This window comes from Triturus cristatus, chromosome 5_1 (genome assembly GCF_964204655.1).
Source record: "Triturus cristatus chromosome 5_1, aTriCri1.1, whole genome shotgun sequence".
NCBI lineage: Eukaryota > Metazoa > Chordata > Amphibia > Caudata > Salamandridae > Triturus > Triturus cristatus.
The window spans coordinates 1,022,331,457-1,022,357,839 of NC_140587.1; the positions used below are offsets into that span (position 1 = coordinate 1,022,331,457).

The 26,383-nt window shown below is 45.1% G+C and overlaps 1 protein-coding gene across 2 annotated transcripts in view; it reads right to left on the minus strand.

Moving 5' to 3' along the window:
* TRIO (trio Rho guanine nucleotide exchange factor) overlaps window positions 1-26,383 on the minus strand; it is a 4,621,980-nt gene that overhangs the window by 4,112,572 nt on the left and 483,025 nt on the right. For both annotated transcript variants that reach the window (XM_085606120.1, XM_085606121.1), the window contains exon 6: window positions 3,581-3,703. In XM_085606120.1, coding sequence (XP_085462246.1) covers window positions 3,581-3,703 — 123 coding nt within the window. The remainder of the gene's footprint in view (window positions 1-3,580; window positions 3,704-26,383) is intronic.

Genomic DNA, 26,383 nt, shown 5'->3' on the forward strand with positions numbered 1-26,383 from the left:
ACACCTGGCACTCAGATCACACATCAGAACCTACTTTGCACTGCCTTTGATAGTAAGCAGTGTGTTATAGGTGCAAGTTGTAGACCCTTTTCATGCACTGCACCTAGCTCATATGGCTCCAAGACTAACTTTGCACAACCTTTACTCCTGCATGGCAGCCCCGGGTCACAGATTGTAGATTATGGCCAAGTTCTGCACTCAAACTCACTATACCTAGCCTTTGGCTAATTGTAGTCAGATGAGACTATACAGCATGGACTCTGCCAATGCCATGCACCTAGTCACATAAATTACGCTGAATAAGGAATGGAGCATTTAAGTAGTGGTGGTACAGGAGCTATCTCCCATAAATATTCACAATATTATAATGATTTATACCACAACAGTTTTACTGTTGCCCTTATGAATGGTACAAACATTATTAACATGAAGTTTTCACTTCTCTTTTATGGCCAAGGATATAAAAATATACTTTTTTTTACATGCAACCCAAACACAGGAACCCCCCCCCCCCCCCCCCCCCCAAAAAAACGTAAAACCAGGGACTATTATGGTTCCTGTGCTAACACTGCAAACCCCTGAAAAGTACCAGATGTGGCGAACCTCATGAACATAGCTCGCCAAAAGCATGTGTTGTGAGTTAACTGTTGCCATTCCTTTTCCTTACCTACATCTTCCCTACTGCTCAGCCAGGATGAGTGCTGAAGTGCTTGGTGATGAATGTGATGTGCTGAGTGCCAGTAGGAGTATGCAGGCTGAGCAGCTGGGAGGCTGCTCCTGGTGGGGCTATCAGCTATCATCTACCTACTTACCTGGAACCTACCTTGTAACTAAGCTTAAATAAACAATCTATAAAATATACACTATGGCTAATGGACTTTGAATTACAAAATTTTGTCGACGATTTGAACAAGAACCTACCTGTTGTTAACCATGTAATGTAAGGAACCTGGTGAAGAAACTAGAACTACGGAATCTACTGAAGAAACTGGAATTAAGCAAACTGAATCTTGAAGGAAACTCAACGCCCCACCAGTGTCCCTCATCACCTGGACAGTCTGCAGCCTGTGGCATTTGACTTTCTTGACATTAATGAACTGATCCCAGCTAGCCCACTTCTTTATGTGCCCCGTCATAGTGAAACAGACTTCAATGAGTTGTGCAAGTACCGGGAGTTACTATACGTGTACATGAAGCTTTCGGATTTAAAGCTATGAATTTGGATAACTCCGGTAAAGCAAATGGCAGTCTTTAATTTTGGAGGAATGAGCAGCATTGAAATTGGTTGAGACAGCAGCGCGTATCTGGAGACAATCAGCAGCATTTCTTGTGACGATTGTCCGAGGTCATTATCATTGTTTACGTTACATGGTGATGTATGGGGAGTGTATGCTATTCTGTTTTTCCTGCTTAAGTTTATGCTAAATGCAATTTGGATTTACTCTTTCTCAATGATTATAGAGTCTTGTACACTGGCTTGCGGTATTGTGTGTTTAATAATGGTGTGCATGTGGTAAGGATTTGTGTTCTTGTTTGTAGTTGTACGGTTGTGATTTCCCTAGTATAGAGTTGTAGGGTGGTGAGTACCCAAGTACAGAGTTGTGGGGTTGTGAGTACCCTGAAACAGAGTTGTGGGGTTGTGAGTACCCTGAAACAGAGTTGTGGGGTTGTGAGTACCTTAGTGCACAGTTGTAGGGTTGTGAGTACCCTAGTGCAGAGTTGTAGGATTGCGAGTGCCCTAGTACAGAGCTGTAGGGTGGAGAGTACCCTAGTGCTGAGTTGTAGGATTGTGAGTACCCTAGTACAGAGCTGTAGGGTGGAGAGTACCCTAGTACAGAGCTGTAGGGTGGAGAGTACCCTAGTGCAGAGTTGTAGGGTGGTGAGTACCCTAGTGCAGAGTTGTAGGGTGGTGAGTACCCTAGTGCAGAGTTGTAGGGTGGTGAGTACCCTAGTGCAGAGTTGTAGGGTGGTGAGTACCCTAGTACAGAGCTGTAGGGTGGAGAGTACCCTAGTACAGTGTTGTAGGGTGGTGAGTACCCTAGCACAGAGTTGTGGAGAGTACCCTAGTGCAGAGTTGTAGGGTGGTGAGTACCCTAGTGCAGAGTTGTAGGGTGGTGAGTACCCTAGTGCAGAGTTGTAGGGTGGTGAGTACCCTAGTGCAGAGTTGTAGGGTGGTGAGTACCCTAGTACAGAGCTGTAGGGTGGAGAGTACCCTGGTACAGTGTTGTAGGGTGGAGAGTACCCTAGTACAGTGTTGTAGGTGGTGAGTACCCTAGCACAGAGTTGTGGGGTTGTGTGTGCCTCAGTGGTGAATGGGTCTACTTGTGTGTTGTGTTGCAGGTGTGCGTATTTGATTACTGTGCAAAGTATGTTTCCCTGAGATTCTTGTTGGGTCAGAGGTACTGGGAGTGTTGTGTGTTACGTCTCCTACCCTTCGGTCTCAGTATGTTTGTATAATTATGTTACCTAAGGAAGGGGGATGGGGTAGATCTTAATGTATTTAACTGATTCAGGAAGTGTTGATTGCTTTAGTAGTGATCGTTGGCATCAGGAATATTCTGCTAATTCTTTTCCGTGATTTCAATGCATGTATACTTTAGGAATAGTCCATCAATCATTTTTGAATTTAATGTATTTAATGATTGGTAATGTATCTTTATCTTCTATTTTCTTCTTTTTGGATTATATGCATGTTTCTGTTCTTTGCATGATTTTTCTTTATAGTTTCCATAAGGAAAGGGGATATGTTGTGACTTATCTGTTGCCATTCTTTTCCTTAGCTACATATTCCCTACTGCTCAGCCAGGATGAGCGCTTGGTGATGAATGGATTGCTGAATGCTTGGTGATGTCATAGAATGCATGGGTGCCTGGTGAGGTGCTGAGTGTCAGTTGGAGTGTGCAGGCTGAGCATCGTGGAGGCTGCTCCTGGTGGGGCTATTGGCTATCTGCTACCTGTTATCATCTAACTACTTACCTGGAACTTACCTTGTAACTAACTTTAAATAAACCATCTATAGAATATAAACCTCGGCTAATGGACTTTGTATTACAACAGCACTGCTCATTAGTTAACATATCTCATACCTTTAAAGATTGAATCTTTGCAGCCCTACGTGCAATTTATGGAATGCCCTGCCTCAACATTTAAGATGCTCATGTGCCATACTACAAGTCTTCCAAAATCAAGAGAGAACCTCTCCTTTGACTAGCAAAGCGGTATACATTTTTGAAAACATTAAAGGCTTGGAAAAATAGAAAATAAAAATTACATATTTTGACCTTTTCCTGTAGACATTATGGATGGCAATGCTTGAGCTAAAGCTACACAGAATTTGCTTTGAGAAGATAGAGAGAATAGACTAGTCATTCTGAAGAGAATAATTAGGGAACTAAATAAATCAAGAATAAAGAGATATTGTATTGGCTCATGAAAAGACCTTTGATTAATTAATATAAAACTTTATGGAATTTGAACAATATTAAGACTAACATATCACATCTGATCTTAAAAAGTATTTTGCACACTGAAGACAATTCTAGAGGATGCATTCCATGGGAAAAGGTTTATAATGACTTACCATGCAATTCATGGCAAAGTGGTTGTGTTGTGCCTGAAGTTCCATCGCATGGTTGTGACTTGTGCCAATCTCTGTATAACTTGTCAGAAACAGACCTTTGTTATGCGTAATCCAGTCAAACATCTGCAAAAGGAAAGTTAAACATGCCAGTTGAATGTTTAAAGCACCAAATCTAGCTGAATGTCTAAAGCTCCCTTTGAGATCGTGAACCAGACAGACGTTTTCTGTTTGTGACGCCTACATAAGGCTATGAACAGGAAACTATTCTGGTAACTGTGCTCAGCTCACTGCCCATGCGCTGCTCAAATGGTGCTCACTTCAATTTTAATGGCACAGCCACGGAGCGCATACATCCCGGATGATTTTGCACATGCTGGCATTATCTTGGGACTGCTTTTTTGACTCGTGACACCATTTAATTGAACTCCGAGCCAACCAACACCCTGACAACTGCTCTACCATCGGGTCCCAGCATTCAGAGTCCTCATGATGATCAGATATCTCGAAAAGGGATTCACATAGAAACTGTGGCACGGACCTGAAACGTCGACTGTGGCGTGGACCCTTAAAATATTTTGTATCTTATACTAACATGGGCATTTATATTTGATATGCATTACGATTGCTTGTCTCACGAGTGTATCACATTTAGGAGAGCAACGAGCATGTTTTATTCGCTGGCACCCATAGCGTTGTAATACATTCTCTGTTTTGCATTTTATAGTTATATTCCTTGTGCATTTGTTATCGGTTGTTCTTCATTAGTGTATTGGGGACCACTGTTTCTGTACTAGCTATAATACCCCTGATGCCTAGTGATTTATGATTTACCCATGTGCCATTAAAACTACACAGGAGCGGCCCACAGGAGTGTGCTGGTTAAAGACAGGGATGCTGAAAGCAAAAACAGGGTTGATTCAGGAGAAGCAGAATTGTCAACCATGTCATGCTTAAAGGTATGGCATACAGGTAACCACAATAGATGTAATATGCCTGGTGGACGTCAAGGGATGGATGACCAACTCCTCCCTAAAACTAAACGGTGAGAAGACGGAGCTTCTGCTCCTAGGCCCTACCTCTCCCGTATCCCTCACTTCTCTGTGGCCCAGTGTTCTGGGCTCCCCTCCCACCCCCAAGGACAGTGTCAAAAGCCTGGGGGTGTGGCTGGATAATAAACTCTCCTTATCTACTCAGGCCAAAAAACTGTCTTCCACCTGCTTTGGCCTACTTAGGATCTTGAGGAAGGTTCTCCCGCTACTCTCCCTAGAGGCTAAAAAGGTGGCGGTACAAGGCCTCATCCAGTCTCGTCTAGATTCGAACAATGCCTTATATGTAGGGGCACCGGAGACAACCCTCCGAAAACTGCAGGTCGTTCAAAACTGTGCAGCCCGCACATTGCTGGAAATCTCGCGCACTCACTCAGCCAGACCTGCTCTGAAAACTCTCCATTGGTTGCCAGTGAGGCAGAGAGTTACCTTCAAGGCGCTGTGCTTAGCGCACCGCGCCTTCTGGAAAACAGCCCCAGCCATCAACTCCGACCCTATCATTCCTTACCAACCTAACAGGAACCTTCGGTCGACGGAGGCGTTCCTTGCTGTTGTTCCCAGAGTGAAGCGAGCCAGGTCGGGGGACAGGTTGTTCTCTTTGAACACCGCCAAACTCTGGAATGCTCTCCCCATCTCACTCCGATCCAACCCTGACCTCCTCTCATTTCGCAAAAATTTAAAGACCCTATTGTTTGCCAAATCCGACTCCTCCTAGATTGCCTCTAGTTCACTCCCTGCTTCTACTCAGCGCTTGGTCGCTTTCGGGCAGCAACCGCGCTTAACAAGTACTTTTACAATTTACAATTTTACAATATAAGGCCACCCTAGAGCAACAGTAAAGGACCCCACCAGAGTTTCTTGTTTAAAGTATTAGAACCAATGGTTTATGGGGTCCACTAAGGAGAGAGGAGGCAGTGGCCCAAGGTCATGCACTGGGAACTATCAGCCATTGTAAAGAATTCTTCCACAAGCATGGCAAATAACCTATTGATAAACAGAATGCTCTTTAATCATAATATATTACTACATTTTCCACACGTTAACAGACAACATTTATCGTATATGAGCAAATCACCAAACAAGCTAGTTAGTAAGAATACAGATGTCGTATAGTTACAATGATAACGTCATAACAGTGCAACTCACTCAACAAATCATTTATTGCAGCATGGGCGAGCATCGAAAGTAGCAAGATAAGAAATAAGGTACAGATGTACTAAGCATTTTTATAGTCACAAACACTCCAATTCGGCTTTTGCAAACGTACAAACACTTTTTCAGGTGTACCAATCCAATTTTAGGAGTCAGAATATTTTTTCAGACTCAAAATGGAATTGCGAAAGGATACCAACTGGCAGGGAAGTGTTGTATGTGTCCCATCCAAAATACCAAATCTGCATGCTATGTACCAGTGTTTTGTGATCAAAATCAGGTAGCAAAACACTTGAAAATAACCGAGACCTCAAAGAAGCGGGTAAACCATTTGCATAAGGGAAAGGAGGTACTTGAAACCCCTGCCCGTTCTCAATGAAAAAAAGGTTTGTTGATGAATAGGGCCACTGCCAACTCTCATAAAACATTTTCTTTTGAGACCCAGCCTTATTTTCCTTTAAGGAAAATGTGATGCATAAAACAGTTTGCTTTATATAAAAGCAATTGTAGACTTGGCAGTATGTTGATCCCAGCAGGCCACACACAATCCGTGATAGGTCGAATTGCAACCCACTACGATCCTCAATTTAATAAACTGACTAATCAGTATATAGGTCAACTCACAGGATTATTTAGTGGTCACAATTTGGACCCAACAATCGTCATTACTCTCTAACCCTAATTACCCCGACACGTCTGAACGTGTGTGGGCATGAGGATGCCAAATAAAGCAGTCACACACAAGCGCTACAACACACCAACAGTCGCCAACTTCACAGAAGTCAACAGAACTGAGTGGGTTTCGGAAATGTACCTTAAGTCGAGATATCACCAGCTCCAGATACACAAGGCCTCTCGATCTTTAACTACAGTCTCGACACATATGAGACTCCGAAGGTATAAGTACTTAAATTTAAGCACCTCGAATGCTGCCCAAGTCTTCCAAAATGGAATGAAAAAGTTATAAGGGTGCATGAATTTCAAACACCATCGATGACATGATAGTGTCTATGTCAAAACCAGCAAACATCACGACCACATATGCCCCCCTGCTTCACCATATATGAGAGTGGCATATTGTTTCATAGGAGGAAATGGACTTCCTTAAGGCAAACTGAATTTTCTTAATGCAAATTGTACATTATGGACTAGCTACAGATCCAAACAAGCACTGGCAAAGTCCGTAAATCTCGCCTATGTGGCAGCTATTGGTTTTGCTGGTGTCTTTTGGCCATGTTGTACAGCAGCACAGCTGCTGTGCAGCATTAGCTAAAAATTGGAAAGAACGAACTTTGAAAAGAGAGAACTATGACATGGAAAGCGCTGGCCATGTCATAGCGTTTCTTTTTCTTATGGCAGGTGGGGGTGGACAACACAGACAACAGAGGGGAGAATGACAGGGAAAAAAGTAACACAGACAATGGGTGTGATAAGCAACAGGACAATAAAGCGCTATGATGCAGCCAGTGCTGACCGCATCATAGTGCTACCAGGCCAGCCTAGAGCTACAGTGCATGTGCGCAGGCGCGCACGCCGCAATTGACCACGATTACTTTCACTTTCACGGCCGCTTTGATGTTTGATCGTGATCACTTTCGCGGCCGCACGGCCGCTTGGCATAGCCAATAGGTCTCCCTTTTGGGACCTTATAAGTATTTAGGCATGCAACTGTTGCATGGCTAAACACTTATAAGGTCCCAAAGGCGAGACCTATTGGCTATGCCAATGCTTGTCTTGTTACGGTGGGTGGGACAGGTTAAAGTCAACACAGACAAGGGAGGGGAGAGGGGATTAAAAGTAACACGGACGGGGGGGTTTAAATTCCACACAGACAAGAGAGGGGATAGGAGTTAAAAGCAACATCGACAAGGGAGGTTGAGGGGTTTAAAGTCAACACAGAAAATGGAGGTAGGAGAGATGAAGTAAGACAGAGAAGAAATAAAAATAGTACCCTGTTCACAGCACGAGCAGCGGAAGAACACTAATCACGATGATGCAATCAATACTTGGTCCATGCTCCACACGAAAGAAGAGGAAGTGAAGCTGCCACACACAGCCCAAATAGGAAGGCTGCAAATATGAGAAGCCAACAAATGGTAGGCAATGGACATGCTCCAAGCCCGTGTTCTATACAATATCTTTTGCAAGTAACAGTGCATGCAGCACATGTGCTGTTGCGGGCAAGCCCTTAGGAGGTAAATAACTTCAAGACTGCGCCTCCTCCTATAAATATCTCAGAAGTTTTCTAGACATAGTGACGTACTGTGGCCAATTCACAGCAAACCTAATGTCACTAATAAAACCAATGCAAGACCTGCTGAAATCGTATGTGGCATGGGAGTGGTCTGAAGAACAAGAAGTAGCATTACAGGAAACTAACATAACCATGTCTGCAAGGATTTCTTTCGGTCTTGATGTGGTCCTTTCACAACAGCAAAACAATGAACAGGCACCAGTGTCATACACTAGTCGAGCACTAACTAACACCTAAGCAGAGCAGAGATTGTACCCCATTGAAAAAGAGGAAATAGCAATACTTTGGGGATGCAGGCAGTTTCTATCTGTAGGCGATTAGAATCTGCGTCTACACTGACTACAAACTGCTGGTACCCTCTTTCAAAGAGCCACATCAAAACCACCACTGTGGATTGAAAAGTGGATACTACAGCTACAGGAATTCTCTTGAGACTTCGCCCATCTAGTCTCTTCACGGGATTGGGGTTTCCTGTGTCAGTTTTCTATGCCACCAATTGCTTTTAAGGGCATCTTTGCAGGCTTTGATGGTTATATTTTTTACTTCTGTAAAGGAGTTTGTGAGTCTGGGGAGATTTTACCTGCAGTTTTGTGACCAGCGTGCCAGGAATAAGGTCGGGGGCATAGAGGACGCTCTGTTGGACGCTTTGTAGCTTTCTTCGTCACAGCCCAGCGCATCACCCTGGGCGAGGACTCCAGTCCCCAGGGTGCACCAGACTGTAAAAACCAAAGGAAATGATGGACGGAGTGTTGAACATTGCAAGCACTCACCCCCAGTCAACTGATCTGGGTTTAATCCATCACCGTTCTTTAGCCCACTCTGCCACCCCAGTTCAGACATGGACATGGCCAAATGCAAATCAGTCTGACCCTGTACCCAGCTGCCGCGAGTGAGGGGGGGGAGCCGTGGTCCATCGCGCTTAAAGCGCTGCCCCCCCCCACGGCGCGGGAGATTTTACCTGCAGTTTTGTGACCAGCGTGCCAGGAATAAGGTTGGGGGCATAGAGGACGCTCTGTTGGACGCTTTGTAGCTTTCTTCGTCACAGCCCAGCGCATCACCCGGGGCGAGGACTCCAGTCCCCAGGGTGCACCAGACTGTACCCAGCTGCCGCGAGTGAGGGGGGAGGCGTGGTCCATCGCGCTTAAAGTGCTGCCTCTCCCCCCGCGGCGCAGGAGATTTTACCTGCAGTTTTGTGACCAGCCTGCCAGGAATAAGGTTGGGGGCATAGAGGACGCTCTGTTGGACGCTTTGTAGCTTTCTTCGTCACAGCCCAGCGCATCACCCGGGGCGAGGACTCCAGTCCCTAGGGTGCACCAGACTGTACCCAGCTGCTGCGAGTGAGGTGGGAGGCGTGGTCCATCGCGCTTAAAGCGCTGCCTCTCCACCAGCAGGACGCGCAGGGGACGAAGCCTAGACCAAGCCCGGACCAAGGGCGGGCCCGTCTGTGCCAGTCAGGGGCTGGAAGAGGCTGGGCTGGGCTTAGTAAGTAGTGAGAAACAGTACTTGTTTACTGGTTTTCATTACCTTTTTGGTTTTAATTTCATTGTCAGTTGTTTTTAGAGTCATTCCTCTCTAAGTTAGGGAAATGAGCAAGATCACGTGAAAAGGGGCGGCGGGGACGGGAGTGGTGGGAACTTTAGATGCTTTTCTTTCTCGGGCAGAATCCGTGTTAATACAAGAGATTCAGTTGACCGAACGCCGACTTTCCCTAGATCCACTATGCCCCCCCCCATAGGTTTAACTTCAGCATTAGAGTCTAATGTTATTCCTAATTTGTGTTCCCAACCGCCCTCAGTGCCCACTGTTAGTCCACAGCTAGGGATGTCTAATGTAGGTAGTGTGGATAGTTTATTATCCACTCCGCCTGCTACTTCTGCTAATGTGGTGACTAGGCGGCAAAAGACAACCCTGGCCCTAGGTGGTGATCCCCAGTTAAAAAAGAGGAAAGCGCGTAGTGCTTCCAAAACTAGCCAACAGGTTTTAAAACAGGCAAAACACAAGCCTGCGGTAACAGGGAGGGGGGGAGGCTCTGTTCCATCTTCTATGCTCCTAAATACAAATGTGGGTGCTGCAGTCTTAGATAGAACCTCCATGGAGAACCAACAGCCCTATTCCCTGCAAGCTCAAGATGATTTTTTTTAAGCGGGTTGAAGTCAAGCTGTTACCGTTGATTGACCCCCTATTGTCAAAATTGGCTGCAATAGATCAGAGATTAGAAACAAGTGAACAGCATATTCTTAAAGCCCCACAAGTCTACTCTGGGATTAGACAGCTTGAATCCACTGACGTGAGGCAGGAGAATAGAATAACATCTGATCCACTCCCACAACTTGTGGCTTGTCCTCCCCCCTCTATAGCAATTTCCCCGAAACCTATCACATCGCTATCATCCTCACAAAGTGGTCCATTGTTACAGAAGGAAGGACCTAAGGGTCCTCAGGCTAGAATGCAAAGTACGGGTGGGGATATATCTACTAATGTTTCCCTCCACCTCCCTCCTGAGGCTACACCTTATAATATTGTATTGGCAAATGTTCCGAGACTCCAAGCCCCAGTTCGAGAACACTGGTCTTCCCTCAAGAACAAAGCCCTTTATTTCTTGAACAATAGGACTGGTATCGGGAACCATCTCCTCTCTGAGTTCAAGATGGTTCGAAGAGTCTCCTGGGTTGGTCAATCCGACAAGGTTTATGATGGCGATTGTGTAGTTCTAAGTTTCAGGTCTCCAGGTTTGGTCAAGTTAATCTTGTACAGGGCAGCGTCACTTAGACTATGCAAAGATGCTATTAACGTTCTCCCGCTCGATTATTTTTAACAAGCAAGTACTAACTTTAGAGGGGGAGTACAAAGGATACCTGTGAACATGCCTGGACCTCATAACTTTGTGGTCCCGACCTTTAACAGATTTGAGGTTTTTGGTTTGATGGAGGATAATGATGGACTCGAATCCAATTCCTGCTTCGCTAGCTCTAAGACGTACGATACTAGCGAGTAAGGAGTGGATTATTCAATATTTGCTAATCAGGTGCATGGGGCTCTTCCCCTGTTAACATTTAAAGCTCCGCTGAGAGTTATTAACGGGGAAGATAAAGTGGGGGAAGTTGTTAGAACCAGCGAGCCACCCTTGAGCGCAGCGAGTCAGTTGGTGGGTGTAATAGATCCAGGCTTAGCACCCTGTGACAACTTGTTACCACCTAGCCTAAATCTAAGTCATAGTGACTTTAATCTTCTACTGGTCTCCGGAACATTGCTGGGTTAAAGAATAAACAACCGTCGATGGATTGGTCATCTTTCATCGAAGCCCATGACATCTTGGTGTTTCAGGAAACCTGGTCAGTGGACCCCATGTACCGCCAAGGGTATTTAAATTTTTCTAAACCTGCTATGGCTGGTCTGAGGGGGAGACCAATGGGGGGTTTAACAACCTGGGTGAGACAGAATAATAGGTATAAAGTTCAGCAATTGGATATTAATAGTAGAGATATTTTATTAATTAAAGTTCAGATTCCGGATGTCATGGACCTACTAATTTTTAATGAATACGCGAGAGGGTTGCCTAGTGGTAAAGCCTCTGACATCGTTGCCCTCCTGGACTCTTATCTTGATCAGTACAAAGGTACGGGTAACCTAATAGTAGCAGGTGATTTTAACTGTTCATTTGAACTGCTAGACATTAATGATGTAGATCTTAGCTCAGAGGATTCTCAATTGAACATTCCGCAACTGACACTAATCCCTATTAAAAAATGGACGGAAGCTGCACTTCAGCTTAAAGTTTTATGTCTGGAACGAGGGATTAGAGCTGCAAATGGGAGGGTGGACTCAGATAGGCAGGGTTCCCCAACTTTTAGCAACAGATTGAGAAGTAGTCGCATAGACTAAATTTTTCTCAACAAGGAACTTTGGCCCTCCCTTATGGATATGGTTGTCATGGAACGGGTGGAAAGTGACCATAACCCCCTAGTACTGTCTTTGCAGCTGGAAGGACGCGATGTCACCGAAGAACAGGCAACGGAAAGCGCCTATATTGAAGTGCAGCTTAGTAATGATACCAGAAGAGTTAAATGGTCACATTGTGTTAATAATGAGGAACAATTGGAGCTTATGAGGCAGTTGGTTGATAATGCAACAGTAGATCTCCAAAGATGTGTTACACAGGAGGAAATTGACACCAAAGTTATTCTCATCCATAATTAACTTTTTAACAACCTTAAGGGCTTTTTTATAACTAACGTAAAAAATTCTAAGAAAAAACATGGCCCAATGGTGTATACATGGTATGGGAAAGCATGTAGGGAAGCTTATAAAGCATTAGCCAGGGCCATAAGATCTAAGAATAGGGACAGCATCAAAAGTGCGAGGGTGGAGTACAAGCTTGTACAATATAAAGCTAAAAGGGATTGGGATGAGCAATATTGGGACGAGTTATTTAAAGCCAGTAAAGATAGAAATATGGCTACATTCTGGCATTTGGTGAAGTGGGGTAAGGGGAAACCCAGTCAAACACCTAGTAATCATGTAGCACCCGAACTGTGGGTATCCCATTTCAAGTCCCAGTTTGCTATTGCAGATCATGATTTAGATCATGATCATGAACCATTCCTGATTCCTGTTGGTATTCCCCCCTTGCACTTTACTAGGCAGGAGGTAGATCTAGCACTAAACTCAGTCCCGAGAGGGAGAGCGCCTGGGTTAGACTGTGTACCTGCTGATCTGTTCTTTCAAAATAAGGCTACATGGGCAATTTATATTCAGTCCCTAGCGAATGCTATTGCCAGCGGCTCCCCAATATCAGACTCATGGCAGGGAGCCGAGATCCTTCCAATATTTAAAATGGGGGATCGTTCAAACCCTGGTAATTATAGGCCCATAAGCTTAATCGACTGCCTACAGAAAGTGACTGCCAGGCTCGTGTTGAGTCGAATCCAGGTTTGGATAGATGATTATGATATCCTCTCTCCATTGCAGGCTGGGTTCCGCTCACACACGAGCACTATCGACCAGGTTTTTAGGTTTGTTTTAATTTAATGGCGCGTGGTGATTTTAAGAGGCGGTACATTATATGCTGCTTTTGTAGATTTAAAGGCGGCATTCGACCTAGTTCCACGTGCAAAGATGTGGAGAGTATTTGAGGAACAGGGCATGCCTTTGGAACTACTGGCCTTTTTAATCAAACTTCATAATTCTAATTTTACACAGGTTCAATGGGGACAGCAGGGGAGGGTGACAGATAGGTTTCCGATTGCCAGAGGGGTTCGTCAGGGGTGCGTTTTGGCTCCAACTCTTTTTTCTTTGTATATAAATAGGGCGATTCTGTATTTTATGAATCATCCAACCGACGCCCCTACTCTTGCTGGCATGAAGATCCACCTGCTTATGCTCGTAGATGATACTCAGTTAATTTCCAAAACCCAGAAAGGGTTGCAGACGGCGATTGATAGATTTGAGGAGTTCTGCCGAGACTATGGACTTAGTCAATGTGGATAAGACTAAGTTCATGGTGCTACATAAACATAAGATCGTAAATGAGAGAGTAACCATGAACAAAGCCACATTAGAGCAGACTCGAGTTTTCACATACCTGGGTATAACTTTAGGTAGTAAACTCAATTGGAAACCACATATAGATCAGTTGGTCCTTAAACATACACAATTGTCTGGTGCCTTATTAAAGGAACAGCGTCTTTCACATACTAAGCCCGTATCCCCTGCGTTAAAAATTAACAATAAAAAAATTAATGCTTCTGTCCTGTATGGGGCCGAATTATGGGGTTTTAGCAATGTAGCACCACTGACGATTTACCAAAATACATTTTTGAGCGGTATAACTGGTCTTCCACAATCTACACCACTGTTGCCCCTTTACTTAGATTTGGGTTGTCATTTTTTCGAGGATGTGGCACGTTATAGACCAGTGGCTTACTGGAGAAGGCTCTGGGTTACCCCTGAGCTTTCCCGGTATGCACAGGCTCTCCTCGAAGTAAGGGATGCTGACAGTGCGTGTAAAATTCCCTGGCTGAGGCAGGCAAAAGTTATTTTTAGTACGATGGGGTTGAGTCGATTGTGGGAAAATCCTGTAGACAATGTTTTTCCTTCTAGAAAGGATTTTAAGGAGACTTACTGGAGCATGGTTACCATGAAGCGCTTTTCGTCTCTATCCAGGCCGTCTCTAACGAGGGAGTTTTTGGAGATTAAACATGTTTCCAAATATGAAGGATACTGGGATTTTATTACGGTTTCTATCGACAGGAAACGTTACCACCAATTTCGGGTGGGTAAACTCACAGTTAATTCATTTGTTGGTAAGTGGTGTACTACGACCTGCACCAAATGTTCATTCTGCCCGACCCAGACCGAATCTATAGTGCATATCTTATTCATTTGCCCAGCCTACAAAAAACCGAGGAACAAGTGGATTAAACCAATCTGTATGTCTAAAGGTATTAACCTCTTCAGTGCCCATGACGAGATAGTCTCGTCATGGAGCACGGTTGCGCTGTGCCCATGACGAGACTATCTCGTCATGAACCCCACCCACTAGTGCAACGCCCGGCACAGGAGGGGGAAAGGGCGTGGCACTGAAGGGGTTAATACTGGCAGCGAAGCATTTAGGATTCTAAAAACAGACACAACGGAACCAATTGTAATTGCGGTTGCCAAATTTTTAAACTGGATGTGGGCCATTCGTGCCAATAAGATGAGATTGCGCTAACTTGCTTTTTTAATGTAGATACCTGGTCTTTTTATATAGTCACACTATACATGTGGCACCTATTGTAAATAGGCATGGGGTTTTTAGGTGTCGCCTGACCCAGCGCATGTGCTGGTTCGGCGAGACTTTTTGTGAGGGCTCAAAAAAGTGCTACCACTGTAGCGTAGAGCTACAGTGCATGTGCGCGGGCGCGTGCGCCTTTCGCGGCCGCTTTGATGTTTGATCGCGATTGCGATCACTTTCACTTTCGCTGCCGATTTGATGTTCCCCGTGAGCCAGGGTTTTTTTTCTCCTGTTTATTACGTCTATGTAGTAATGGTGGCACCCATGCGCCGCCATTACTACAGAGCAGTAATAAACAGAAACAAGCATTGGCATAGCCAATAGGTCTCGCTTTTGGGACCTTATAAGTATTTAGTTATGCAACTGTTGCATGGCTAAACACTTATAAGGTCCCAAAAGCGAGACCTATTGGCTATGCCAATGCTTGTTTTTGAGTATTGTTTGTATTTTCGGATGGAATTACTAGAAGATGTACTTTCCTATTGTGTCAGCTTTATATTACTCATGGAAATGGAATGTTTTAATATTTTAAATGTAAATGTCTTTTATGATTTCTGTTAAATCGAAATAAAGACTTATCGAACGAACGAACGAGTCTGGGCAAATATAAGAAGAAGTGGGCTGCCTTCAGGAAGGGGTTCAGTTCCAGGTCCTGGGCAGGGCCATCTCACTCTCCCCACAGGCAATCCTTGATGGTGGTAATTTTTGGCTGCCCAATAAGCATCAGCCTCAGTTTGATCAATTCAGTGTTAAGACATCTGGCTGTTTTATACTTAGGTCTCCAAGGGGACATTATCTAATACAACATATCACAGGGGGAGGGGGTTGGAGTTATTTGTCAACTCTTCTTTTACCATGAATGTGTGTTGCTTTCCCTGGGCTGTCTGTGCCTGGTTCTTAATCCGTCTATGTTAAATTGGGTTGTGTTCTTTGAAGACAGGCCTTTGCTCGGCTGTGTTCTTCAGGTTCTCCATGTGTCCCCTCATGGATGTTTCCTCCTGTGCCATGTACTTTTGGGGGTGTCAAAGAAGTGTGATGTTTCAGAATGTTTCACCTTAAGTACAACAAACAAAAGAACCATCGGTTTCTGCTGCATTGCTTTCAACTTTTTTTTACTTCGGTAAATGATTTCTGCTGTTGTTGTACTTCTGAACACGTAATCTGAGAAAATCTTTACAGTGGACAATTTGAGATGGATGGTTCCTCTCTGCCTGGAAGCTTTCAATACTGCATTAAACATTCAGACATGTCTTCTGCCGCAACCCTTTTTCGCTGCCAGGTTGATACAAAGCTAGTCGGATTTGATCATTCCACTCCTTTGGCATTTCCAACTATTCCAATGTTTTTGCATAAGGACCTTCATTCTCCATTTTGAACTTTGTTCTCTAGTTACTTAGAGACTTTTAGTAGTTGCATGACTTTGCTTTGAAGGTCTTGGATTGTGTATTCAGCTCCAGAAATTCCTCCTTACACTGCAGTCTCAACATCCACCATGTTTCAGCAGTCCTGCCACTATAGCGAAAAGTCCAAAAGTCTGAGCTTGTTATGCCGATCTTGTTTTCCAGCGGTTGTCTTGGATTAAATGTTGCAAACGTTGAATATTAGAATTCATTTCAGGTCGGTCTTATGGGAGCAACATCAAGTATAATGTTGGATTTGGCTATTTTCACTTGAGAGGAAGGGGGTCCTGTCTGGTATTTGCCCCTGTCTTGGTGAGAATGATGCAGACTGGTACGCCCTGCGTGGTTGCGGTGTGTGTGGACAGAGTGTTAAAGTTAATTGAGCGCCTTTCAGAGCAATTTCAGTTCATAAGACAGTTAGCCATATGTATTATTTCTATGGCACCTACTCTTGTCGACCATTCAAGTTAATCCAGGTCTTAGAAACTTGCTCAGCTGGCCCGTTCTACACATGCCCTCCATATGTACAGAGGCAGAAAAGCATCATCGGCCCCTAGCTCTCCCCTTTATCATTGGTGCACAGTTCTGCTTTACAAGGCAATGTGGAGGGAAGGGTGGTCCCAATGCCATTGCTGCTAGCAGGAATTCGATCATTATCCTCTGAAGGTTCTCAGTGTAGGTGCAAACTGCCCGTAGAGGAAGGGAAGGTAAGCAAGGAATGGGAGAGGCAGGGAACCACAGTGCCACCACACTGTGCCCCACCATACGTTGGTGGTGTGTTTGCGTGGTCTTGGGTGAGTTACCACTCACCCCTCTGTCACCATTTGGTTCTTTGTCTCAGGACAGTAGCACTAGTGTTTACCACCTTCTTTCGACTACTTTGGCCCTCAATAACAAGTGGAGTATGTCTCCCACCAATTTCAGTCCTCAAGGCCCCCGAGCACGCCTTGCATTCATTACTACTGAAATAGCCTTCCCACTTCTGCTAGGCCCCAGGGAGGAAGTCTTCCTTGTTGTCTGTATGAGTGGGAGCTCAAGGTAGGCAGTGTCTTACCCTCTCGGCCCAGTACATTAACTCTGTATCGAGGTCCGGCAGCAGCTCTTGGCATGTGGTGAATATGTTTGGGGTAGGGATATTCTCAGCTGGGCCCCTGGACTGATCACCTTTGTTCTCTAGGACTCCTTCAACTACCCCTTCAGAGTCTCATCCGAGCATCTTTTTCTGTGGCCACCCAATCTTCCTTCTTTTTTAGGGGCATCAGCATGGAGGGTCTGACTCCAGTAGAGAGGAGACAGGGATGTCACTGGAGATTAATGAAAGCCCCAGCCAGGTGACACAGGAGGACCTTCTGCCTCCATCAGGGGCCTCGGGGGGCGGTCATTATACTCAGGCTAGCTCTCGATGCAGCAGCGCTAGGCAGATCTGTCAGACCCAACTTTTGCCTTTACCCCAGAGTTCGCTAGTGTCTTAAGGGAGGGGGTGCCCCATAGCCATTGTTAGACCCGGCCCTCGTAACAGACAGACCTGACCCCGCACCTCACACCAGCCCCGAACCCACGGCCTAGCCGATCCTTCCCACCAGAACACACACACCCGACCCGGACTTCCCCCGTCCGTGGCCTTCCTCCTTCGGCCACCCCGGGCCCGCGTGCCCACTTCATGCACCAAGATGGCCGCCCGGCCCCAGCGCGACCCTAGCCATAGGCGCCACTCCGGCTGGAGGACATCGCGCTCCCCTTGGGATGAAAAGGGAGGAGCAGTTTCCATCACACCTCTGCGCTTCCCTGGGAAGGTGGGTTTCGATCGACCCGCCGGCCTCCCCGAGGGCTGGCTCCACGCCTGCTGGGTGTCTGGGGCTCCTCCCGACCCGGCCCTGAAAGGATCAAAGGACAATGGCAGGAAACCCCCAACAAGCGACCCCCAGGTGACAAGACCCCTGCCTGCACAGACTCCGGACATCAAAGAGGAGTCGCCCTATAACAAGGGGTGCTCTGGGACGGTCCGGCAGATTCGCCTTGGAAACACCTGAGCCCTGCTGAGTGACTCGCGGCTCCCTGAAGATTGTCAAACCTCCGAACGTGTACCTGAGCCCTGCTGAGTGACTCGCAGCTCCCTGAAGATCGTAAGACCTCCGAACTTGTGCTTGAGCCCTGCTGAGTGACTCGCGGCTCCCTGAAGATCGTAAGACCTCCGAACTCGTGCTTGAGCCCTGCTGAGTGACTCGCGGCTCCCCGAAGATCGTAAGACCTCCGAACTCGTGCTTGAGCCCTGCTGAGTGACTCGCGGCTCCCCGAAGATCGTAAGACCTCCGAACTTATACTCGAGCCTGCTGAGTATCTCGCAGCGCCCACAGACTCTCTTGGTCCCGCCGGACCCCACGACGACAAGCGTATCCCCCAGCTCGAGGATTGTGAGCTGTGCGCCGGGTACGCTCCTGCATTTGATCCATATCCCCAAAGACTGTCCCGCTACCTCCTAACCCCCCCTCCAAGACTTTGTGAGCCCGCGCTCTACTTGTATATACTTTGTCTTGCTGATCATAAAGATCCTACCACTCCGATCTGATAAAGATTTGCTCTTAAGAACTCCGCTTGTGGTGTCTCTCTGTCGTGTGGTGCAGAGTGTGCGATCCTAGATACGAGGTTCCTCCCCTGAGGAGTCTCCTGCCAGTGCCCAGCTACGATACCTCGAGGGTGGGTCTCAGGGCAGTCAGGGCCCCCTCCGGGCCCCTCTGAGGTCGCCTTCTAACAGCCATGACCCAGATATCCCCTTTGAGGCCCATAGAGTATCAAGGCTCCAGACTCATATAGAGGTCCTCTGGCATGCCAGCAGCCCTTGTGGCCCATACAACAGTCACAGGCCTTATAGACAGACTAACAGGTAACCAATAAATCAATCAGGGGAATTGTAAGCACGCTACTCACCCGTGAGGGTCTGAAGGCGCTGGGGAAGGGGGGGGGGGGGGGCACAGATCTGTTTAGCCGAAGAGCCAGGTCTTCAGGGTCTTCCTGAAGGTGTTCAGGGAGGGGGTGCATCTGATGTCTACTGGTAGCCCGGTCCAGGTCTTGGCCGCAATGTGAGAGAAGGATCTTCCGCCGGCTCTGGCTCTGTGGATGCGCGGGGTTTCGGGCAATTCGAGGTTGGAAGAGGGAGGTTTCTTTTGGGTAAATGGAAGTTGATTCTGTCGTTGAGGTATTTGGGTCCGTTGTTGTGTAGGCATTTATAGGAGTGAATGAGGATCTTGAAGGCGACTCTTTTCTCCACGGGGAGCCAGTGGAGTCTTCGTGGGTGTTGGCTGATGTGTTCATGCCGGGGGATGCAGAGGACGAGTCTGGTGGCAGTGTTCTGTATTGTCTGTAGTTTGCGGAGTAGGGACTTGTTGATGCTGGCATAGAGTACGTTTCCATAGTCCAGTCTGCTGGTGATGAGTGCGTGGGTGACTGTCTTCCTTGACTCAGGAGGGATCCATTTGAAGGTCTTGTGGAGGATGCGGAGGGTGTTGAAGCAACTGGAGGTGACGGCGTTGACCTGTCGGTTCATGGTGAGTGATGAGTCGAGTACGATGCCGAGGTTTTTGGCGTGGTCTGAGGGGGTAGGTGGGCTTCCGAGGGCGGTCAACCACCAGGTCTTGTCCCATGCTGAAGGGGTGGTTCTGAGGACTTCTGTCTTCTCGGTGTTGAGCTTCAGGCACTGTGACATGATTCTGCTTGGTACCAGAGGCTTCTCTTGTGTTCTGTAAGTTTGAGTGAATTAAATGCCCACCAGATATGTGCATATTAAAGCAAATATACGGGCACTGTACCCCAGAAGCGAAAAGCCACATACAAGCATCCCATAATGTGAAAGAAGAGATACCATTAATTAAATATGCAATGATACTCCAGCGCACTTAGACTGTGATTTCAGTGCAATGGTCCCCTGAAAGCTACAGACTCCACACCCTCTCCATCAAAGGATAGTGAAAACAAAGATACGGTTGTGCCAGAATGTGTGATTTCCAAACCGCACATCTTTACAGGCTGTCGAACATGTAAAATCGTCAGACAACCAGACATCTCCACCCGATACAATCTTCATTAATTTTCCATTTAGGTATCTCACTTTTGCATTATACATGTCCATTTATTCAGATATACATATACATTTTTAAATACAAATGCACAATTGCCACTGTTAAAATATTTGTTTAAGTGTAATGTGGTAATTCAATAGTCAACATGGGTTCATCGAATCTGATATTTTAATTTCTCTGTTGGTTCGGAAAACAATGCTTCATGCACCATAAGTAAAATGTATTTAGGATAGGCAGTTGAAGCAAAATCGAAATAAAGTAAGTCTGTGGTCGGTGATAATTTAATCTGGTTAATTTATTAAGCGTAATTCAAAGCATTCCTTTTTATAAGCCAGCCAACACGTGGTTTCGTCCTTTACATGGCACGTAGACCTGGTGCTTTTCAAGGCTGAATGTAGTGATTTTAACAGTTACATTCATAGTTAAGAGTTTACAACTTACAGCGCCACTGCAACATCAGCCAAAACCCACGGACACTACATTGGCTTCTCGTCGAGAAGAGAATCACCTTCAAGCTTCTCACACACACGCTCCCAAGGCCCTTCGCAACACTGGATCTGCCCACATGAACCACCGCCTCACGATGCACACACCCCAACTGCGCCCGTCAGCGGCTGTTAGAGGCTGGGCTGGGCCAGGTTCTAGGTCTCTATTTTTTCTCATTATTTATAAAGGTTGAAGAGATTCGGAAGGTAATTTACACTACAAGATCTATAAATTAACTATGGGGAAAAGGAAGGGGGGTCATTTAGACCCAGCAAGAGATAAGGGCGATGTGCAGAATAATTCTATCAAAAGTTACCTTACATCAGTAATGGGTGCAATTGAAAATAAAATAGGTCAAGTTGAAGCAAAGATGGACTCAGCATTAAAAAGATCAGTTACTGCTGCTAACCCTAACCCTAGCCCTACTCATGTTGAACAAATACAGAATGATTGGGACAATCAGAACAAACTTACCTCTAGGCTAATAAAAAAAACAAATTCATTAACCCTTGGGAAACCCCCGGAATGCTTACACTCTCTGACCATGAACTCTTGTGTTGTAGCAGATACACAACCTTTAATTGCCTCAGAAACAATATCACGGATGAACAGTCCCCCTTGTAAACAAAGCAGGCAAGAATTAAATATACCAGAATTACCTAGAACAACATCTCTGGAATCAATCCCTGCTACTCCAGTATTACAACGTATCAACAAAAAGAAAGGTCCAGGGAGAAAGTTAGTGAGAAAGAATTCTCAAGGGAACCAGCTAGGAGAAAACAGGATCCGAAAAATACCCCCAGCTTAGACCAACTTCGCGAACAATTTAATTCCATACTTAGACTGTGTACTGGAACATTTGAAAAACTTATCACTTTAGAGGAAGTTATTTTGACACAAAAAAGACTGATTAATAGGGTGGAGACACCTGAAGATCAGGGAAGAACTAAGGGGCACCCTGGAGCAAGCACAGAATCCATGAATAAAACAAATATAGATAGACAGGGGAAAGCTTTGCAACCAATCTTACCCTCAAGACCCATAACGTTATTGTCACCTGGGACATCACGGGGTGAACAAATGGCTCAAGCCCGACGGGTCTCAACACGGGATATTAACTGGAGGGAACGCAAGGGCATTAATGGGGTTAATCAATCTAATCAAAATCAAATACGACCACATATCCCACTGGAGTGTACGTCGTATGTTATGGTCTTGGAGAATGTTCTACAGCTGCAGCAGGAACAATACGAGTCACATGAATCCTTAGTAAATAAGTCTTGTTTTGGCTGAAGAGAAATTCTAATTGCCCCCATGATGTCTTAAGGGAAATTATCTCCACAAGAAGAGTGGATTGGGTGGGTCAAGCACCAAAATTATCTGAAGGGGATTGTGTAATAGTTAATATTAGAAATCCGTCCCTAGTCAAAAATCTTTTTGATAACTGTGGACAAAATCCTTTTAATATCGGGGGAATCAGAATACGCTCTTTGGGCTTCTTTTATCTTCCAAAAGTATATTCACCAACAGGTCACACAAACAATTTAATGAATTCGGACTTGAAATCAAGCAATTTGGCTCTCATGAAACCGATTACTGACCTCCCCCTCTTGAATAGATTTGAAGCTCTATCAGGACTGGAAACAAAAGACTGACAGCCAATGATCCCGGAGAATATCCCCAAGACAAAAAGAGTTCTGTGTCCCGCCACCTGCTATAGCTTATCCTGTAGGTGATTTATGTATTGTTAATTGAAATATTGCAGGTCTCCGTTCAAAGATTGATAACTCGGATTGGAAAACATCACTTGAACAATTTGGAATAGGCTATTGCCAAGAGACTTGGTCACATGGTCTGTATATCGATGATTTTGTAGTTTATTATGTGCCAGCTATACATACCCTCGAGAGCTGGTCGAGCTAAAGGGGGATTGGCTATATTTAGATCAGTCCGAATGATTCACATAACTGAGTTGTGTGTATATCTAAATACTATCAACTGCTTTTAATTAATGTCAAAATCGTCAGATTTGCTCTTAATTATTATTAAAACTAGGGCTCCCTGTTTTCCGTTTTTACTGATTTTTACAGATAAATACAGATAACATTTATTTTCTTGTCTTTATTTATTTTTAAATGTGAATAAAAACGGAAATTAGGTTACTTGTTGAGTAATTCTACATGCGGTCTGCCAGGCCAATAGCTGTTTGGATTGATAGGTAAGTCGGGTAAAAAAGAAAGGAATTTTGGCAAAGCGGCTTTAACAGCAGTAGATATGCAGAAGGTTGATACTGAAATTTGCATATTTTCTTAAAAGTGCATTAATTTATCTTCTGCAGGTGTTTACAGCATTGAAACCTAGTATGCATTCAAGCATGAGTGCATTTTTACCAGTTAAATAAATGTGGAAATATGCTAATTTCAGCTTAATTTTTCCCAAAAACCCAAAATAAATATGGCTAAATACAGATAAAATTAGCAAAAAATAAATATGGATAAATACAGACTGAAATGTCCAAAAAATAAATACGATAAAACCGGGAGTCCTAATTATAATGTATTTGATCCAACTGTGACAAGTACAGTAGATGATCTTGATGATGCCATAACCCAAGCACAGAATAATCATGCTAAGGACTTGCAAATAATCTGGGTAGGGGATTTTAATATAAGAACTTGTGACCCCTTGATACAGGAATCTTGTGGTATCTATGATGAGAGAGATCAATCTCTGCGCTTGGGGCCGAGCTAGACCATCTACTGTGGGGGTGCCCGAAGCTAGGGACGTATTGGGCTGAGGTAGGAGAGCTTCTGAACGCAGTCACTGACCGGGAGGTAGAGTTCGACATGGCGACATGTCTACTGCTCTGGTTCCCTCATACGGCAAGGACGAAAGTAACGAGCAAATTCATTGACCTAGGTCTCATGTTGGCCCAGAGAGAGATTACATGGCACTGGAAATCCAGGGAGGGCCCATCAGTTAGGAGATGGATGAATGAGCTGTTGAAATGGTCTAGATGTGAAAGTGTGCTCAGAAGGCGACAGGCTGCCAAGGCGAGTAACGAGAAGGGCTTGGAGTTGGCGAGGGCTTGGGAGATGATAGTACAGGCTCTGCAAGACTACCTGCTGGAGTGCGAAGAACACGAACATTCAGAGGGCGGGGTTCCATGAGGCTTGGGAGACCAAATGCAAAACCCGATTAATGGCAAACTTTAGCGTCAGAACCCACAATTGTAACCCACATCAGCAGCAGTTGGGGGGTGGGAAGGGTGGAGGGGAGTTAATGGGGTATTGCGGTAGTGATCAGAAGAGTGCCTGCAGAAAGGATCTATGACTGATGACTACAGGGGAACGGGGTTCCAGAGCAGCGCTCCTTGGGTACATATAATGTGATTATTGATAGGCCTTAGGAACTGCTACCACGGGAGGGCACTAGTGTGGACCTGATGTTGTGGACACGAACAATGCTGGTGCCAACCACTCTGAGTGGCTGACTATACTTGGCGGCGTTTTTGGGGAGGGAGTTTGATGGGTATAAAAGCAGATACTATATTATGCTGTTGACCTGACATCTCTATGAGATGTTCGCCATGATACTCTGAGTCACTGTACTGGTACGCCGCCCGGCCCCCGGGATGTGGGCTGAATGGCTGTGTGCATTTTTATAACGACGGATGTGCTTTGAGATGACATGCGTGTACAGGTTGACTTAATGGATGCCTTGTTTATAACTCTGCAATAAAAACATGTTTAAAAAAAAAGAGAGAGATCAATCTCTAAAGCATTTTAAGCACATGCAGTATGGTGACGCACTGAATAGAATAGCCTATGCCAAGAATCTGAAGTTTGCACAAGAAATGATAGTGGTAAGCACCCCCCAGATCCCAACATATGTGGGTCCCACATCGGTCTCGATTATTGACCATATTTTAATCAGCGAAGGACTCTCACAACTCTGCAAGGGCTGTATAGTTAAGGCAAGTTGTGTGAGTGATCATAATCTCATTGTTTGAACTCTACATTTTTTTGTAAATAGAAAAGAGAAAAAGCCTGGTGTACATTATAACAGAAATTAGGGGATTACCATTAAATGGGGAAAAGTTGACACAAGGTCTTTTTTAATAGAACTTATGAAAAACAATAAATCCGACATTGAGATAGTGCTCTCAGACTCCGCTTCCCCCGAAAATCTTATAGAGGCCTTTACAAATTTAAATATTAATATGTTGGATGGATTAACTAAACCCAGTAAAAAAAAACACTGATTACCCAAGATGGTTTGATCAGAACTGCTCTGAAGCCCACAGGATCCTATGGTCTGCCCTATAAAAGACCCTGAAAAACCAAGAGGAAACAGTAAAAGCTAGGAAAGAATAGAAGAGGGTTATTGGGGAACGGAAACAGTTTTTGAAAGATAAGGCCTGGAAAGATTTAAAAATTGCCTCAAATCTCAAAGATTCACGTGCATTTTGGGAGGTGGTAAATTCATCCCCCATGACTGGTGATTTAAATAGAAACTGTCGTTCCAGCCGAAGCCTGGGTTAATCATTTCTCAGCTATTTTCTCACCAAAACCGGGATTATTGAAGGACTCTTCTGCACCAGAAATTGTTTATGACAGAAGTTCTGCTAAGGCTCTAAGTAACTCAATAGAGGTTGGGGACGTTCAACTGGCAATAGAAAATAGTCACCCAGCGAAAGCCTCGGGACCGGATAGGATCCCTGTTTATCTATACAAGCATTTACCAGATTTCTGAACCCCGGGGATAACATATGTCCTTAAGGCAGCAATAGTAGGTCCACTAGTTAAGACCTGGCAGGAAGCCATTATAGTCCCAATTTTTAAAAAGGGGGATAAATCTCAGCCGCATTGTTACCGCTCAATCTCTTTACTAGATAGATCAGTCAAGATCTTGGGTAGGTTGATCTTGGCCAAATTGGAACTTTGGGCACTTGAGCATCAAGCACTTTCAATATACCAGTTCGGATTCCGGCCCGGGGTGAGTACGGTGGAACAAACATTACATTTGGCATTTATTGTCTGAAAGTACACAAAAGGGGCAGCATTAATTTAGCTTTAATGGACCTAACCTGTGCTTTTGACACAGTAAATCGTTGTAAATTATTGTTCATAATGTCAAACATGGGGATTGATGGTGCAATTATCACCCTGCTAAGTAGAATCCATGAATGCACCTCAGCCTCAGTACGCTATAGTAGCGGAGGAGATCTTACAGAAGAATTCCCCTCCGATATAGGGGTTAGGCAGGGGTATGCCCTGGCCTCTTTTCTCTTTTTACCTACTGGCGGTCGCCAGTAGGTAGTTATAGTTAGGACCTATTATCCATAGGAAATCCTCAACATTCTATCTGGAATAACTTTGGCGCCAGTTGACGAATCTGCGCGAAAGTGTCAAAACTGGTGGGGCGCTCCGGTCCACTCCTATCCTGAAAGTATCGGGGTGATTCGTCAAGTGGGTGCCGAGAAAAAAGGGGGGTCCCAAAATGTGTTTTCCCCATACAATTTTCCATAGGAACCTTTAATCGCAGCTATAGCCCGAACTGCTGAACGGAATTACCCGAAATTTGGCAAAGCGGTAGCCCTTGGTTCACACTCGTG